This window comes from Saccopteryx bilineata, chromosome 1 (assembly GCF_036850765.1).
Source record: "Saccopteryx bilineata isolate mSacBil1 chromosome 1, mSacBil1_pri_phased_curated, whole genome shotgun sequence".
Classification (NCBI taxonomy): Eukaryota; Metazoa; Chordata; class Mammalia; order Chiroptera; family Emballonuridae; genus Saccopteryx; species Saccopteryx bilineata.
Genome location: NC_089490.1, coordinates 349,355,411 through 349,368,537, shown reverse-complemented (window position 1 = coordinate 349,368,537; position 13,127 = coordinate 349,355,411). Strand labels below are relative to the sequence as shown.

The 13,127-nt window shown below is 43.2% G+C and overlaps 1 protein-coding gene across 3 annotated transcripts in view; it reads right to left on the bottom strand.

Annotated features, from left to right (window-relative positions):
- The window catches only part of XNDC1N (XRCC1 N-terminal domain containing 1, N-terminal like), a 40,412-nt gene that overhangs the window by 15,276 nt on the left and 12,009 nt on the right, over nt 1–13,127 (bottom strand). The window contains exons 3-8 of one of the 3 annotated variants that reach the window (XM_066250705.1): nt 12,595–12,764; nt 10,147–10,288; nt 9,226–9,381; nt 7,999–8,177; nt 7,590–7,705; nt 6,540–6,664 (exon numbers count right to left, since the gene is read on the bottom strand). In XM_066250705.1, the coding sequence (XP_066106802.1) occupies nt 6,580–6,664; nt 7,590–7,705; nt 7,999–8,177; nt 9,226–9,381; nt 10,147–10,288; nt 12,595–12,639 (723 nt within the window). In that variant the 5' untranslated portion in view covers nt 12,640–12,764 and the 3' untranslated portion in view covers nt 6,540–6,579. Of the gene's footprint in view, nt 1–6,539; nt 6,665–7,589; nt 7,706–7,998; nt 8,178–9,225; nt 9,382–10,146; nt 10,289–12,594; nt 12,765–13,127 lie in introns of those variants that run through there. The other 2 variants (XM_066250701.1, XM_066250700.1) reach the window with 2 other exon arrangements.

The window sequence follows — 13,127 nt, the reverse complement described above, 5'->3', positions numbered from 1 at the left end:
CACATGGGAGAGGCGCCCATTTGCTTCTCCACCCCTGCCCCCTCCTTCCTCTCTGTCTCTCTCTTCCCCTCCCGCAGCCGGGGCTCCATTGGAGCAGGGATGGCCCGGGCGCTGGGGATGGCTCCTTGGCCTCTGCCCCAGGCGCTGGAGTGGCTCTGATCGTGGCAGAGAGATGCCCCGAAGGGGCAGAGCATTGCCGCCTGGTGGACAGAGCTTCACCCCTGGTGGGCGTGCCGGGTGGATCCCGGCCGGGTGCATGCGGGAGTCTGTCTGACTGTCTCTCCCCGTTTCCAGCTTCAGAAAGATACAAAAAACAAACAAACAAACAAAAAAACCCAGCATGGTATTGGCAGAAAAATAGACACTCAGACCAATGGAACAGAATAGAAAGCCCAGAAATAAAACTACATTTGTATGGTCAAATAATTTTTAATAAAGGGGCCAACAACACACAATGGAGAAAAGAAAGCCTCTTCAACAAATGGTGTTGGGAAAACTGGAAAACCACATGCAAAAGAATGAAACTCGACTACAGTTTGTCCCCTTGTACTAAAATTAATTCAAAATGGATCAAAGACCTAAATATAAGACCTGAAACAATAAATTACATAGAAGAAAACATAGGTACTAAACTCCCGAACCTTGGTTACAAAGAGCACTTTATGAATTTGACTCCAAAGGAAAGGGAAGTGAAGGCAAAGATAAATGAATGGGACTATATCAGACTAAGAAGCTTATGCACAGCAAAAGAAAGTGACAACAAAACAGACAGCCAACTAAATGGGAAATGATATTTTCAAACAACAGCACAGATAAGGGCCTAATATCCAAAATATACAAAGAACTCATAAAACTCAACAACAAGCAAACTATCCAATAAAAAAATAGGAAGAGGACATGAACAGACACTTCTCCCAGGAAGAAATACAAATGGCCAACAGATATATGAAAAGATGCTCAGCTTCATTAGCTATTAGAGAAATGCAAATCAAAACTACAATGAGATACCACCTTACACTTGTTAGATGAGTTATTATCAACAAGACAGGTAATAACAAATGTTGGAGAGGCTGTGGAGAAAAAGGAACTCTCATTTCCACTGTTGGTGGGAATGTAAAATAGTACAACCATATGGAAGAAAGTATGGTGGTTCCTCAAAAAATTAAAAATAGAACTACTATATGACCCAGCAATCCCTCTACTGGGAATATACCCCCATAACTCAAAAATACTGGTACATAAAGACACATGCAGCCCCATGTTCATTGCAGCATTGTTCACAGTGGCCAAGATATGGAAACAACCAAACAGCCCTTTAATAGATGATTGGATAAAGAAGATGTGGTACATATATACTATGGAATACTACTCAGCCATAAGAAACAATGACATCGGATCATTTACAATAACATGGATGGATCTTGATAACATTATACTGAGTGAAATAAGTAAATCAGAAAAAACTAAGAACTATATGATTCCATACATAGGTGGGACATAAAAATGAGACTGAGGGACATGGAGAAGAGTGTGGTGGATACCGGGAGAGGGGAGGATAAGGAACGGGAGTGGGGGGAGAGGAGGGGCACAAAGAAAACAGTTAGAAGGTGACGGAAGACTGTATGACTTTAGATGATGGGTATGCAACATAATCAAATGTCAAAATAACCTGGAGATGTTTTCTCTGAACCTATGTACCCTGATTGATTGCCACCCCATTAAAATTACTTAAAAAAAGAAAGAAAATAAATACGTAAATAAATAAATAAAAAGGAAAAAAACAAAAGAAAACACTTTGGCCCTGTTTGGTTGGTTCAGTGGTAGAGCATCAGTGGAAAAAAAAAATTATAAAAGCCTGACCAGGCGGTGGCGCAGTGGATGGAGCGTCGGACTGGGATGCGGAAGGACCCAGGTTCGAGACCCCGAGGTCGCCAGCTTGAGCGCGGGCTCATCTGGCTTGAGCAAAGAGCTCACCAGCTTGGACCCAAGGTCGCTGGCTCCAGCAGGGGGTTACTCGGTCTGCTGAAGGCCCGCGGTCAAGGCACATGTGAGAACGCAATCAATGAACAACTAAGAAGTCGCAACGCGCAATGAGAAACTGATGATTGATGCTTCTCATCTCTCTCCGTTCCTGTCTGTCTGTCCCTGTCTATCTCTGCCTCTGTAAAAAAAAAAAAAAAAAAAAAAAAAAAAAAAAAAATTATAAAATGCCGTTGGGTAAAAAGGGCATGGGATTGACATCATGTGCAAACTTGGAAAGCATATGTATATATACACGTATTTTAACCTTTGTACATGTAAAGAATTAATTCATATAGGTTCAAAACTTGTATCACTCTTTATATACCTATGTGAGAGAAATTTCACACATATTTTTTTTTAAAAGACTTTATTCCATTTTTAGAGAGGAGAGAGATAGAGAGAGAGAGAAAGAGAGAGAGAGAGAGGAGCAGGAAGCATCAACTCCCATATGTGCCTTGACCAGGCAAGCCCAGGGTTTCGAACCGGCAACCTCAGCATTCCAGGTTGATGCTTTATCCCATTGCACCACCACAGGTCAGGCCACATATATTTCTTTATATTTAAAAGCAATGCTGCCTGACCTGTGGTGGCGCAGTGGATAAAGTGTCGACCTGGAAATGCTGAGGTCGCCAGTTCGAAACCCTGGGCTTGCCTGGTCAAGGCACATATGGGAGTTGATGCTTCCAGCTCCTCCCCCCTTCTCTCTCTCTGTCTCTCCTCTCTCACTCTCTCTCTCTCTCTCTCTCCCCCCCTCTCCTCTCTAAAATGAATAAATAAATAAAAATTAAAAAAATAAAAATAAAAAAAAATAAATAAAAGCAATGCTATTTTGCCCTGGCCAGAGCTCATATAGGAAGAGATTGATGTTCCTATCTCTGTCTCTCCCTTCCTCTCTCGCTAAAATCAATAAATAAATGTTAAAAATAAATAAATGAGTAAATAGAAATAGTTTTATTTTGAATTATTTGGGCACATTTTTAACACTTTTCTAAAAACTGTTTAATAATATTCTTTAATTTCCATTATGATTTATTTTGTAAACAGTTTTGTTCACTTGCAACTAAAAGCCTACCAATTTCTAGTCATCTTTAAAAAATATGTATATATGTGTATATAGATGGCATATATATCTCTTTCTAGCTTTAGTCACTATATCACAGACATTTTATAAACCTCTCTATCTGAAACTCTAGAAATGGCTATGTGTAATAACCACACAATAGATCATTTCTACATAGATTTTATTTATGTGGAATGCTACAAGTTCATAATTCTTTGCCAAAATTCAATTTATCTATGTTGGTTCACCAGTGGCTATTTCATTTTCTATTTTTCCAAATTTCCTTGAATTTAAAAAACAAAACTTTAAAAAATTTTCAGCTCTGGCCTGACCAGGCGGTGGCACAGTGGATAGAACGTCGGACTGGGATGCAGAGGACCCAGGTTCGAGACCCTGAGGTTGCCAACTCGAGCGCGGGCTCATCTGGTTTGAGCAAAAGCCCACCAGCTTGAACCCAAGGTTGCTGGCTTGAGCAAGGGGTTACTTGGTCTGCTGAAGGCCCACGGTCAAGGCACATATGAGAAAGCAATCAATGAACAACTAAGGTGTTGCAACACGCAATGAAAAACTAATGATTGATGCTTCTCATCTCTCTCCGCTCCTGTCTGTCTGTCCCTGTCTATCCCTCTCTGATTCACTCTCTGTCTCTGTAAAAAAAATAAAAAAAAAAAAGACAAAAAAATTTTCAGCTCTGATTCTTCCACCACCACAGATTGTCTTTTATTTTTTTTTAAAGATTTTATTTATTGATTTTTAGAGAGAGAGGAGAGAATAAAAATGTGTGTGAGGGGGAGCAGGAAGCATCAACTCATAGTAGTTGCTTCTTGTATGTGTCTTGACAAGGCAAGCTCAGGGCTTCGAAATGGCAACCCCAGCATTTCAGGTCAATGTTCTTTCTGGCCCTGGCCAGTTCGCTCAGTGGTAAAGCATTGGCCCGGTGTGTGGAAGTCCCAGGTTCGATTCCTGGTCAAGGCACAAAGGAGAAGCACCCATCTGCTTCTCTACCCTTCCCCCTCTCCTTCCTCTCTCTCTCTCTCTTCCCCTCCCACAGCCAAGTCTCCACTGGAGCAAAGTTGGCTCTGGCACTGAGGATGGCTCCGGCCGCAACGGGGCAAAGCCCAGGATGGGCAGAGCATCACCCTCTGGTGGGCATGCAGTGGATCCGGGTTGGGCGCATGCAGGAGTCTGTCTGACTGCTTCCCCGCTTCTAACTTCAGAAAAATACAAAAACAAAAACAATGTTCTACACACTGTGCCACCACAGGTCAAGCTATTTTTTTTTCTTTTAATATTTTTTTATTGATTTCAGAGGGAGAAGAAGGAAGAGAGAGAGAGAGAGAGAGAGAGAGAGAAACATTGATTTGTTTCTGTAGGTGACCTGACCAGGGATTAAACTGGCCACCTTCATATATCAGGACGATATTCCAACCAACTGAGCCATCCAGCCAAGGCATCACAGATTCCCTTAAACGTAAATAAATGTCTTTTGCACGGCTCCAGCCTCATTCTGCAAGCTTGAGAAACAGTATTTTTATATTCACATTGACTGTTTAATATTTTCTAATTACAATTATAGTCTCATTTTGGACCTAGCATTAATTTTGAAATATTTTATTTACTTTACCAGTGTTTTTATTTTTTCTTTATTATGTCTCATAAATTTTTGAGTGAATATTACTATAAAGGGTAACTAGCTGGGTGTGTAGAGATGGTTATTTAACTTTAACTCTAAATGAGATTAATCATTAGGATAGAGCTCCCAGCACAGTGGAGTCAGGTGGCCTGGGTTAACATCCAGACTTATTTAACAGTGTGACCTGAGACATCCCACTGAACTTCTATGGCTTCTGTTTCCTTAGTGGAAAATTGGTGATCATAAATGACCCTATTTCACAGGATTAAAAACCCTTTTGTTTTGCTTTCAGTATAATTTTCCATTAGAATAATACATTACAAAGAAAAAGCCCATGGGAAAAGAAAAGCCTATGGTATTTTAGACGTCTTAAATGATAAAACTGAGTGCCATCAATTGGTTGCCATGTGTTCGTCCTCCCCTGTAGAAGTGTTTCAGGATCTCTTTTCTCTGTGGTTTCAATGAGGTTCCTGCAGCATGTCTCATTCTGCTGTTGATGTTCAATGCCTTTCTGACACTGGCTCTGAAGATGCTGACTCCCTGTCTCCCTGATCCCACCATGGTCCTAAAGGTGCAGAGTGATTTAGATAGCAAAGTGGAAAAGACTCTACAAAGTCCTTATTTATCCTATAATTAGGATGACCACGGGTTCTGCTTTGCTTGGGCCAGTTGTGCTTATTATGTCTGTTGTGTCAGAATAATTCATTTTTTCCCCCTTTTAAAACTATTTTCCTGCCCTGGCTCAGCAGTAGAGTGTTGGCCCAGTGTGTGGAAGTCCCAGGTTTGATTCCCGGTCAGGGCACATGGAAGTGACCATATGCTTCTCCATCTCTCCCCCCCTTCTCTCTTTATCTCTCTTTTTTCCTCCCACAGCCATGGCTAGGTTGGAGCAAGTTGGCCCTGGGTACTGAGGATGGCTCCATGGCCTTCCCCCAGGTGCTAAAATAGCTCAGTTGCTGAGCAATGTAGCAATGGCCCTGGATGGGCAGAGCATTGCCCCAAAGGGGGCTTGCCAGGTGGATGCCCATAGGGGTGTATGTGAGAGTCTATCTCTTTTTACAGAGAGAGAAGGGGAGGAATGAGAAGTGTCAATTCATAGTTGCTTCATTGATTAGTTGTTCATTGATTGCTTTTTTTTTCTTTTTTTTTTAGATTTTATTTATTCATTTTTATTAGAGAGAGAGAGAGCGGGAGAGATAGAGAGAGAACAGGGGGAGGAGCAGGAAGCATCAACTCCCATATGTGCCTCGACCAGGTAAGCCCAGAGTTTTGAACCGGCAACCTCAGCCTTCCAGGTCGACGCTTTATCCACTGCACCACCACAGGTCAGGCAAGAGTCTATCTCTTTATCTCCCCTCCTGTCACTTGAAAGAGAAGGAAAAAAATTTTTTTTTCTAATTGATTTGAGAGACAGACAGAGAGGAAGGGAGAAAGAGAGAGAGAGAGAGAGAGAGAGAGTAAGAGAGAGAGAGTAAGAGAGAAGCATCAACTTGTTCCACTTAGTTGTTCCATTTAGTTGTGCACTCGATTGCTTCTTGTATGTGCCCTGACCATGGAATTGAACCTGCGACCTCATTGTGCCCGGGACAAGCTTTACCACTGAACCACCCAGCCAGGGCCGCCTCAGTATAATTATTAACAGTACTCTTTTTTGCTCTCAAATTATCTCAGTTTGGATGATAAATTTTTGGTGATGCTATGTACAACTCCTCTCTGAAAGGTCATTTATATAATGAACACATATACTCAAAGCCTACTTTGTTTCAGCTGCCAGGAAGGCATCGTGGAACAAGACAAACAGGTTCCTAATCTCACAGAGCTTCCATTTTATTGAACAGCCACGGTCAAAGAGCTCTAGCGCCATTCACATCAGTTCCAGCACTGCTATTGGGACCTGGCGGAGCACACTGAACTGCTTCCATTGGTCCTTTTGCATTTTTGGGTCCTTCCTACAAAGGAAGAGTAAATTGCACACAATGCTTTACTTGTCTCATCTCTCTGGGTCTCTTCCAAGCCTGTACAAGGGCATCTACTCCTCCTCTGTATCTTCTAACTCCACTTTCTCTTCCCAATGCCTAGTCTCTTCTTTTTCTCAGTAGCCTCAATAAGAGTGAAGCCTGTGAGGTTTGCTCCTGGGAACTGAAATTCTTTGGGCTATGTCAAATGTTTGAAGCTTCTACAAAAGTACAGTGTGCATAGAAGTGCCATGGTATAAGGACAGGAGACCTGATTTCTGGTCCCCACTCTGTTCTGACTCACCATGTCAATCTGAATATGCAGATTTCCCTCTCTGAGATGCACAATGAGGTGGCTGGGACTTGATGATCTCTAAGTATTTTTACATTTCTAGAACTCCAGGACTCTAGCTTTGTGTGATTATACATTCATATTTGTTTGTGAGTGAACTATGGGGGAGGGTACTGGTTTGACAAGAAAAATGGAGACACCAGTAATAAGAAAGCTGAGGAGTCAGAATAGACTGAGGAAGAAAAACAACAACCCTAGAAAACTGGCTGAGAAAAGGGGAAATAATTAAATTGACTAGATACTTATATATAGCAAGAAATCTATACATCTTCTCTTAGGAATACATGTGTATTGTACAGGAGAGAAAGCAGGAGAACACATGAAATTGCAGAGCACACATCTAAGAGTATACCTGGCAGCCTGACCTGTGGTGGCGCAGTGGATAAAGCGTCGACCTGGAAATGCTGAGGTCGCCGGTTCGAAACCCTGGGCTTGCCTGGTCAAGACACATATGGGAGTTGATGCTTCCAGCTCCTCCCCCCTTCTCTCTCTCTCTGTCTCTCTCTCTCCCTCTCTCTGTCCTCTCTAAAAATGAATAAATAAAATAAAAAACTTATAAGAGTATACCTGGCTTTGCTGGGCAGGTGGGTCAAAGCACAGCAATGGCAGAGGGAATGTGACTGAGTCCCGGAGTTACAGGTGCTAGAAGGGAAAGTTTCATGAAAGCTAGACTCCCCAAGAACCTAGAAATAAAGTATGAGATCAAGTTTGAATCCCAAAAGAATTTCATTATGGCTAAAGAACAAATGGTCCAACAGCTTTGTGTACACTATACTGAAGGCTCACTCAACTGAAACTTTCAAGTGTGAAAGGAAAGGAGAGTTTATTCCTACCTGTAAGGGTTCTGAGCCCTTTTGTTTATATTTGAATGTACGTGTGTGTGTGTGTGTCTATAACTCAATCAAATACTAGCTTCCCAACCAGAAAATGGAAAGGGTAGGAAAATATCAAGTCCTTGTTCCATCAGTGTACATACCTGGCTCGGCTCAGAGCTCATAGAGGCTGAGGGGTCCACTATGGGGTCATCTAAGGAGTCCAGAGAGGAACACACACGCAGGAACGCCAGGCCAAAGGACTGATGACGTGCGAAAGGTTGGGAGCAAGTGAGGCGAAGTCGATCCCATGACTCACCTGAGGCTGCAGTCAGGAAATCATCTCAAGGAAAAGAAAATGAGAGGGGAGGGGAAATGCATGAATGGGGCGCAGGGGAAATAAGAGGTCAATAACTGAGGAGGGGAAGAAAAGACAGGGACTGTACAGAGGAAACTCCAACAAAAGGAATAATGGAGGTCATGAGTAACTGAGTCCTCAGGCCTTGGTGCTCAGGGTTTGGCAGTGCCAAGCAGGCCAGTCAAGGCCCTCTCAGACACTGTTCCTCCCTGTCACCATTCCACATCATTCCCCGCAGGAGTACATCCTCATTCTACCTTAACAATGTCTCATTTTAATAGGAGTTATTTATAGTGTATTGTCTGGGGCAACTGCTTGCTCAATGGATTAGCTGAGCAACACCTACACTTCCTGGACCATGAGACCTCAACCTCTCTCACAGAACTACTTGCCCTATGCACTCACCCATAGTATCACATCCTACTGCTACAAACACTTCTCACCTTCAATTCTCAGCACTATCTAGTAGGACCTCACCTCCTCCACCTTGTATTCCTCTCCCTTACCACTCTTCCCTCACATTACAAACACCTCCAATGTAAACACAGACAAATCGTAAGTCCCCACAGGCCAGGAATCAGATCTTATGTTTCTTCTATGGTGCCTAGTGAACACAGAGACTGGCACGGATATGTTATATAACTATAATTTATAGTCATCTATCATTATAAAAACATTCATTCTGCATTAACACATTCACACTTACATTTATACAAATAAAAACACTCTAGTGACAAATGGGGGTTCTACATGCTTCACGGAATCACATTGAATGTAAATATAAACCATAGCTCATGAATATCCCAAGGTATCACATATTCTCATCATGGAGAACTCACTCACAAACATACCACATAGTGTTCACTCATTACCTACCCCGTCCCTCCAACAGATAGAACTGAACTACTGCATAGGCTCTCTCCCACAACACACACTGACCGGCTCTCATAGCCCTCTATCGTATCGCAGCGCTTTTCCTCATAATCTCTCTCTTTCCCTTAGTTTCTCTTCTATTTCTGCTTTTTCTCCTTACCATCTTTAAACATGCGGACCCCTGAGCGGTTTTTCCCCTGCTTTGAATCAGCCAGGGACATCAGCATGGTGGCAGGGAGCAGGGTGACAAAAGGTCTGTCCAGGGACCAGGAAGAACGGCCCACATCAATTTGCAGAAAAGCACAGCCACAGTTCCCTAAAACAAAATATTGACAAAAAGGATGAGGATTATGGGATGATAAGGGCTCCTCTGACTATACACAAGGGAATCAGGTGGAAAGAGGACATCCCTCAACTCTAGATCCTGCAACTGAAGTGAAATGAGACCTCAGTCCACTAAGTGACAACGTAAAGGCTCATCATGTTCCTCTGAGCCAGAAGCCCTCCCTGACTGAAGAGACTTTGCTGCCTCCCTGTCCTCTGCTCTAAGCAGTGTGAAACTCTCTTTCTTAAATCCTTGCTAGGGAGCCTGACGTCTCTCTGTTGTAACAGACCTGAGACCAATGGTCTCTGTCAACTCTCTATTCCAGAGAATTCTAAGGCCAACCTTTCCAACCCATAAACTCCGATGGAGCCCACCAGATTAGCCTGCACACTTCATCCCCAGGGTCCTCTTGACACTGATATTTAGAAGAGTGTATGGATTCTGTTTGTTGGCATTTATAATTATGTGCATGTCCTAAGGCTTCACCCAGACCACTCAGACAAAAGCAGGTATATTGCATAGTTCAAGAAGTGCCATTCGCATTCAATTCTATGTGAGTCGAACCCTTAAGAGTTTTCCAACACCAAATACCTGCCCCAAGGGCTAGTGCCACATCTCCTGTTCATGCCACTTAGGTTTATTCCATCAAGGCTGCTCAGCCAGACTGAACTGAGACATTTTGGTGGAGCATTTGAAGGGGGATGTTACTCCTTTGCTCTCCTGCAGAGGGTTCTAGGCCCCAGAGAACTCACTCACCCACATCAATGTAGCCAATGGGCACTGCCCTCTCCAGCTGTAGTTCCACTTTCAGTTGCCCAGTCTTGTCATGAGGGCAGCTGAGCCAAGGTCCCATCTGAGTATCTGGGTTCAGCAAGTTCTCCACAGGATACTTGGGATCCTAAATCAGAGGAAACAATCAGGAACCTTACTAAGCCCAAGGGAACAAAGGATCCCCCTGAATGAGGGATCCTGTCCTCCCAAACCTTTCCAGGCATCCCAACATGACAGGAAAGGCGCAAGGCAGGAGGCCATAGGAACACAGCAGTCACGTACCAAGGGATTTACAGACACCGTTTACCTCTCCTTCATCTACCAGACTACCTTATTTAATCCTCAGAACAACTTTAGGTGGTTATCATTATTGCTTCATAGTTAACAAATCAATAAACTGAAGCTTGGGCTCAAAAACATATCCAAGGTTGCTGTACCTGTGGTGGTGCAGTGGATAAAGCATCACCTTGGAATGCTGAAGTTGCCAGTTCGAAACCTTGGGCTTGTCCCGTCAAGGTACATACAACAAGCAACTAATGAACAACGAAAGTGAAGCAACTTTAAGTTGCTATTTCTTGCTCCACCCCCACCTCCTCTCTCTGTACAATCAATAAATAAAATCTTTAAAATAAATAAATAAAAATATTCAAGGCCACAAGGCCAAATAACCCGAGTCAGAACTCCCAGGTTTTTGAATCCAGAGCTCTTAACCGCTACACCATACTATTAATATTTTTTTCATTTATAATGTGTTTTCGCAGACATTTATTTCTTTGAAATAACCCTATGAGATAAGAAAGGCAAAGATTTTATTCTAAGTTTACAACCGATGGTTAGAAAGAAAATGATGCATTCAAAAGCTGCAATAGCAATACTGAGATAAAAATTCTTAGTTCTAACCCAGAGTCAGATATATTTTGGTGGAAAGACCTTGAGCAAACCACTTTCTCTCTCTGCATCTAAATTTCTTCATCCATAAGTAAAAGGGGGAGACTAGATTCATAGTTTTCAATCTTGTTTTTTGTTTTAGGAATAAAACCTTTCCTTTTCGGGGGGTATTTTTCTGAAGTGAAAAGTAGAGAGGCAGAGACAGACTTTCACATGCGCCTGACTGGGATCCACCTGGCATGCCCACCAGGGGGCGATCCTCTGCCCATCTGGGCTGTTGCTCCGTTGCAACGGAGCCATTCTAGCGCCTGAGGTGGAGGCCATGGAGCCATCCTCAGTGCCTGGGCCAACTTTGTTCCAATGGAGCTTTGGCTGCAGAAGGGAAGAAAGAGACAGAGAGAAAGGAGAGGGGGAGGGGTGGAGAAGATGGGCACTTCTCCTGTGTGCCCTGGCTGGAAATCGAACCTGGGACTCCTGCACACCAGGCCGACGCTCTACCACTGACACAACCGACCAGGGCCTAAAACCCTTCCTTTTAACTGAAGTCTTATACTAAAGTGTGTGTGTGTTTTCAACAAATAAAAGCACAGCTCTGGGGCTAGAGGCCATGGATGTTAAATATTCCACCATACAAATGATACTGCTATAAAATGCAGGCTTATCTGACCCCAAATGCCAACAGCCCCCCTTGAGAAAGACTAGGGTAACAGAAAGAGAAGAGCAGGGAGAATGGGTACATGGATGGGGAAATGACAGAAGAGGAAAGGGAAGGAAGTCCTTACCACAGTGGATCAGTGCTTGGTCCTGGCATCTAGCTCTAATTAGGACAATCAGGATTTCCTGAAAGTGTACTTTTAGGAAGGAGGCTGAGATCACCTTTGCTAATGGTGGTGATATTCTCACAGGTCAGGGATGACCTAGTGTTCTGATCTGCTCTCAATGGCAGAATGACTAAATTTCCTTCTGGGAACCCTGGTACAGACTATGGTCCTATAGCTTTGCCAATTCCCTTAAACTAAGGATAGAACCCAAGGAGGTTTCCTTCTTTACCTTTAATTCCTGGGACAATTCTTTTATGCGTCCCACATTGCTCTGGGAACAATTTGAGGGCAAGAGCTGTTTCCTCTCTTCAACTCTGGACTCCCAAAGAAGGGGTAATATCTCTCCTGTTAAGATTGGGAGCTTCCTGCCTGACCAGGCAGTGGCGCAGTGAATAGAGCATCAGACTGGGATGCGGAGGAACCAGGTTTGAAACCCCGAGGTCGCTGGCTTGAGCGCGGGCTCATCGGTCTGCTGTACCCCTCACCCCTGGTCAAGGCACATATGATAAAGCAATCAATGAACAACTAAGGCGCTGCAACAAAGAATTGACGCTTCTCATTTCTCTCCCTTCCTGTCTGTCTGTCCCTATCTGTCCCTCTGTCTCTGTCACCAAAAAAAAAAAAAAAAGATTGGAAGTTTCCTGAAAGTGGAACCAGGTCTATTTTTTTTTTTTTAATTCCTTTCAGTTACCAAGAAAAAAACCATGCCAGCTAATTAATATACCTGAGAGGAAAATGATACCACGTGGCTAATCTTCACAGGAGCCATGGTGGGCAGGGCAGCTGTCCCAAATACAGGGCAAAAGTGCTTTCTCCTGAGATTTCTTCTGTCACCACTTTGGCGCTGTTTTGGTCCCGTCAGTTTCCGTAAGGGAAAGAATCCTCATATTACTCCTGAAGAAGAAAACAAAAGAAAAATAAACTAGCCATGGCTGTTTCTCTGGTAACAGGAGTTAATTGCAGATGTCACTCTTACTGATTACCATGACTGGCTTGGTGGGGATGGGTGTAGGGCCAGATCTGTACCAACTGATGAGATTCCAACAAATGAGACAGAATGCAACCCCAGGGCAACAGATCAGCAAGTGCAAAATGTTGGATGTATATGTACGTGAGCTCCCAAGGGCATGGATTATGCCTTAAATAATTCATCTTTATCCCTAGAGTCTGGCATGTAGTAAAGATGTGCAACAAATGTTCAACTAAATAATGATACAAGTCCTTTTTTCTTCTCATAAAACGAATCTTCCCAATCTA